We start from the raw sequence: 5,167 nt of genomic DNA on the forward strand, positions 1-5,167 counted from the left end.
GAGACATAATGATATTGGTTGAATATTGGATAATATATTTTCCATACATGATACAACCATAAAGATTGGAAGAATTTATTTTATTTTAAAGAAAGATGACGGATGGAGTGAAGTGTAGAAGTATTCTTTACTAAAGCATTCTCATCAGGTGTGTCAAATGCCAAATATATTTTAAAGAAAGATGACGGATGGAGTGAAGTGTAGAAGTATTCTTTACTAGAGCATTCTCATCAGGTGTGTCAAATGCCAAATATTTGGCATTTGACACACCAAACACCAAAAAAATACTCTCATGAGGTGTTCTAAATGCCAAAATATTTGGCATGAGTGAACAGTTCCGTTTCAAATATAAAAGCGTATGGACAACAATTCTATAATTTTTTATTATTATTATCTTTTCACTCTCCTCTCTCATCACTTTATTCCTTTTTTAATTCTTACTTTTCTCTATCCCACCTGCCTAAGTCTTTCTTCCTCACTCATTCTCACTCTCAGCTTCTCCTTTCTTCCTTTCTCCAGAGCACACTGCCGTCCTCATCAAGTCGCCGCCGATCTCACCAAGTAGTAAACCTCACCAAGCCGCCACCTAGCCATGACCCACGAAGCCGACCACCAACACAGCCACACCGACTCACAAGCCGACCCACCACATCCACAACAACCCATGGCCAGAGCTTCAAGCTAGGCCGATCTCTATGGAAGTGGTTTCTTTTTCTTTTTCTTTTTTTCTTTTTTTTTTTTGGTTTTGTTGTGATTTAATGGTGGATTCGGCACCGAGTGGTTGTGGGTTGATTTTCATGGGTTGTGATGGGCTGATGTTGGTGGGTGGCAGCGGTTGTGGGTTGATTTTGGATTTTGGTTATGGTGGGCGGTGGTAGATCCCTCTTCCCTCTCCCCTCTGTTCGCCTTTCACTCTGCCTCTCTCTGGTTGTGGGATTTTTTTTTTTTTTTTGCCGCAATTTGGGCTGATCTGATATTGGTGATTAATTGTAGTGGTTGTGGGTTGATTGTGGTGGTTATTTTTTGGGTTGTTGTGGATTTTTTTTTTTTTTTTAATAAGGTGGTGTTGGTGGATGTGGGTTTGTGCCAGTGGTGGCTGTCGATGTTGTTGCGGCAGTGGTTGTTGGTGGCCGTTGTTGCAGTGGTGGTTGTGCCATTGCTGCTGTCGATGATGATGATGGGAACTGGGGAGGAGTTTAATTTATTATTTTAATATGTTGTAAATATTATTTTAATGCATAGAAGTGGAAAATAAAACATCTGATAAATGAGATGTTGTAAAATGACGTGGTAAAATAGTAAAGTAGATTTTTGGTGTGTCAAAATGGCATTTTTTATAGAAGAGCTGATGAGAATGCTCTTAGATTGATGGTATCCGATTGATCACGTTTAAAGCATGTAGACAGTATATCTAAATATTGTATCTGTGTGCACTATATAATTACCTATAGCTAGGTACGTTATAAAACTGATGTCAAACTCATGTACACAAAGCAAGCCATGTTTGCAATTTGAATGAGCATGATGGGGTGGAAAAGCAATTTCTCAGTGTTCTCTAGTTTTAGGAACATTAATCGTTAGGCCCTTGATCCTTGAGAGGGTTGATTACATGTGTGGCACCTTCCATCCATGCCAACCACAGAGAAACTCATGGACATGAAGGAAGGAAGCATATCATGGGCTGAGCAACATTCATTGAGGAAATAGAAGACTATGCTGCTTCACTCATTGTGGTGCATGCATACCCGTGTTTGATTTTAGAGGCAATGGATTTGTTGCCTTGCAAAGGTAATGAATCTGTGATCATGGTTTGGTAGAGTATAAGCTATGCGTGTGCTGTGCTAGTGTGATCTAATTGAAGCACCTTAAACTCTATGCAGGTGTATTTGCATCCCATGCAGGGGCGAAGGGAGGGGGGGCAGGTGCCCCCCCTGAACTTTCAAATCTTTTAACTAATAATGACTTGAAATACCATATTTGCCCCCCCTACACAAAAGACAAAAAAAAAAAAAAAAAAATCCCAATTAAGTGAATTCATGTTACCTTTTTAGCTTTCCTAGTAGTAGTAGACTTCTACTCCTGGTAGTAGTACAATTCTATATATAAAATCTGGGTCCCACTTAGTAAACTTGATGGACTAGACAAAGCCTCCTGTAGAATTTTTTTTATGATCTATACCAAGCCGCCTGTAGAAGTCTACCATTCAATGAATTCACGTTATTCAACAAAATCGTGGGTCCCACTTGGTAATGATTAAAAAAATAAAAAAATAACAGCTTTGCTACATCTACACGGAATAGAAATCAGTGCTAGCATAGAACTCAAAAAAAAAAAAAAAAGTATATATAATGCAAACAAAGCACAGCCTCCCATCAAAAAGAAAAAATTTTCTTTTCAAACAGTCTCTTTCTTTGGATCTCAGAGTTTCTGTGCAATTTTTAAAAGCATTCAAGTTGGATTTTTAAGTCACACATTCAAATATTCATAGGTATGCATACTCTTAATACTTTTGTTTTGATTTATTTGTTTATTTAATTTTTTAAAGAATCAAATTATATGTTTAAACTATTTATATTTAGATGGATCACTTGATTTGACTATTTTTAACCATAAATTTATAATTCAAATTATATGTTTAAACTATTTGTATTTATAATGATCTTCTAATTTGATTATTCTTAATCATAAATTGTAATTTTTTTTCTTTATTTTAATGATATGACTTATATATTTGTAGTTAATTGAGATTATGGAGAATCCTGATCATAATAATGAGTCCGGATCAAGTCCTAAACGAACTCATATCGAAGTGGATGTTGCAAATCTTCCCATGGATCCTGGTTTAAGAATAAAAATTTCTAACTATCATCCTAATGAAAGAGATCAAATTAGAAGGCATTATCTACAAAATAAAGCTTGTCAACCAGTTAACCATGATTTTCCACAAAGTCAACTTGGCAAAACAAAGCGTCGATTTAATCTAGTGTGGTTCAAAGAATATCCTAGTTGGTTGGAATATAGCATTGCGAAAGATGCTGCATATTGTCTATATTGTTATCTATTTCGACTTGATACTAGTGATCAAGGAGGGGGAGACTCATTTGTTACTGAAGGATTCAGAAATTGGAAAAAAAAAAAGGAGAAATTACAGAATCACGTTGGGGATCACAACAGTGCACATAATATAGCTCAAAGAAAATGTGAAGCTTTATTAAACCAGAGACAAAGTATTCAAACAGTTATAAACAAGCAATCGGATGTTGAGAAAAGGGAATATCGGACTTGTTTGAATGCATCAGTGGATTGTATTTGTTTTCTACAACGGCAAGGATTAGCATTTCGTGGCCATGATGAATCTAAAAACTCCAATAATCAAGGAAATTTTCTTGAATTATTACGGTTTCTTGCAAATCACAATGAAGAAATTGATAAGGCGGTCCTTGAAAATGCTCCTGAAAATCATTAAATGACCTCTCCTGATATCCAAAAAGAAATAGCAAATGCTACAGCCGTTGAGACAATAAATGCTATTATTAAAGATATTGGAGACTCATTATTTGCTATTATAGTTGATGAATCACGTGATATGTCTACAAAAGAACAATTGGCAATTGCTTTGCGCTATGTGGACAAATTGGGACATGTCAATGAGCACTTTTTAGGCATTACACATGTTAATAATACATCAGCAGTGACACTAAAGAGTGCAATTGAGGAAGTATTTAATAAACATAGCTTAAGCATTAGTAGATTGCGGGGACAAGGCTACGACGGGGCAAGCAACATGCGAGGTAAGTTAAATGGACTAAAAACTCTTATTTTGAAAGATAATCCTTCTGCCTATTATGTCCATTGCTTTGCACATCAACTTCAACTTACATTAGTTGCAATAGCAAAAAATCACATCCAGATTGCAACCTTTTTTAACTTGGTTGCAAAGGTATTCAATATTGTTGGAGCATCATGCAAACGTCGTGATATTCTTCGCGAAAAACGTAATGCTGAAGTTATAGAAGCACTAAAAAATAATGAAATTTCAACTGGTCGTGGCTTGAATCAAGAAATGAGTCTAAAAGGACCTGGAGATACATGTTGGAGTTCTCATTATGGTGCACTTGTTAATCTTATTCACATGTTTTCTTCTGTAATTGATGTGATTGAAACTATTATAGAAGATGGTTTAGATTTTGATCAGAGAGCAGAAGCAAATATCTTAATTAGTTTACTCCAAACATTTGAATTCGTGTTTGATTTACATTTGATGATAGGTGTGCTTGACATAAGTAATGAGTTGTCACAGGCATTACAACGAAAAGATCAAGATATTGTGAATGTTATGAAGTTGGTTGACATTTCAAAGCAACGTTTACAGGTCATGAGAGATGATGGGTGGAACACTTTGCTAGAGGAGGTTTCTGCATTTTGTACAAAAAATAATATTGATGTTCCTGATATGGATGATTTATATCAACCTTGGCCACGACGAAAATCTCAAAACATGAAAAATTCACATCATTATCAAGTGGAGCTTTTTTATACTATTATAAATATGCAACTTCAGGAACTTAATAGTCGTTTTGAAAATTCTGAAATATTAATTTGTGTTGTGTGTTTGAACCCAGTTAACTTATTTTCATCATTCAACAAGGAGAAATTGATTCAGCTTGCTCAGTTTTATCCAAGTGATTTTTCAACAGTTCAAGTTTCTTTCTTGGATAACCAACTTGAGACATACATCCACGACATGCAGTCCACTAAAGAGTTTTCAGTACTTAAAGGAATTGGACAGCTTGCTGAAAAAATGGTAGAAATGAAAAAGAATGTTTCATATCCATTGGTTTACTCATTAGTGACTTTGGCATTGATCTTACCAGTTGCAACAGCTACTGTTGAAAGAGCTTTTTCAGCAATGAACATAATTAAAAATTGATTATGCAATCGAATAGGAGATCAGTGGATGAATGATTGCCTAGTCACATATATTGAGAAAGATATATTCAAGACTATTGACTGTGAAGAAATCATGTAGTGGTTTCAAAATATGAAAAATCGTCGAGGGCAATTGAGTAAAATAAGCTAGGTGTGAAAAAATAAATTAAAGTTTACATTTTATGTTAGATTCTGTATGACAATTACATTATCATATAGTTGTTTACTTATTTTGTTA

The 5,167-nt window shown here is 35.0% G+C and overlaps 1 protein-coding gene across 1 annotated transcript; it reads left to right on the plus strand.

Annotated features, from left to right (window-relative positions):
• The first annotated feature begins 3,466 nt into the window (after positions 1-3,466).
• Positions 3,467-4,930, plus strand: LOC112008877 (uncharacterized). Its single transcript, XM_024041237.1, has one exon. The coding sequence runs from the start codon at positions 3,467-3,469 to the stop codon at positions 4,928-4,930; it is 1,464 nt and encodes a 487-aa protein (XP_023897005.1).
• Positions 4,931-5,167: the final 237 nt, after the last annotated feature.

This window comes from Quercus suber, unplaced genomic scaffold, assembly GCF_002906115.3.
Source record: "Quercus suber isolate HL8 unplaced genomic scaffold, Cork oak 2.0 scaffold_499, whole genome shotgun sequence".
NCBI lineage: Eukaryota > Viridiplantae > Streptophyta > Magnoliopsida > Fagales > Fagaceae > Quercus > Quercus suber.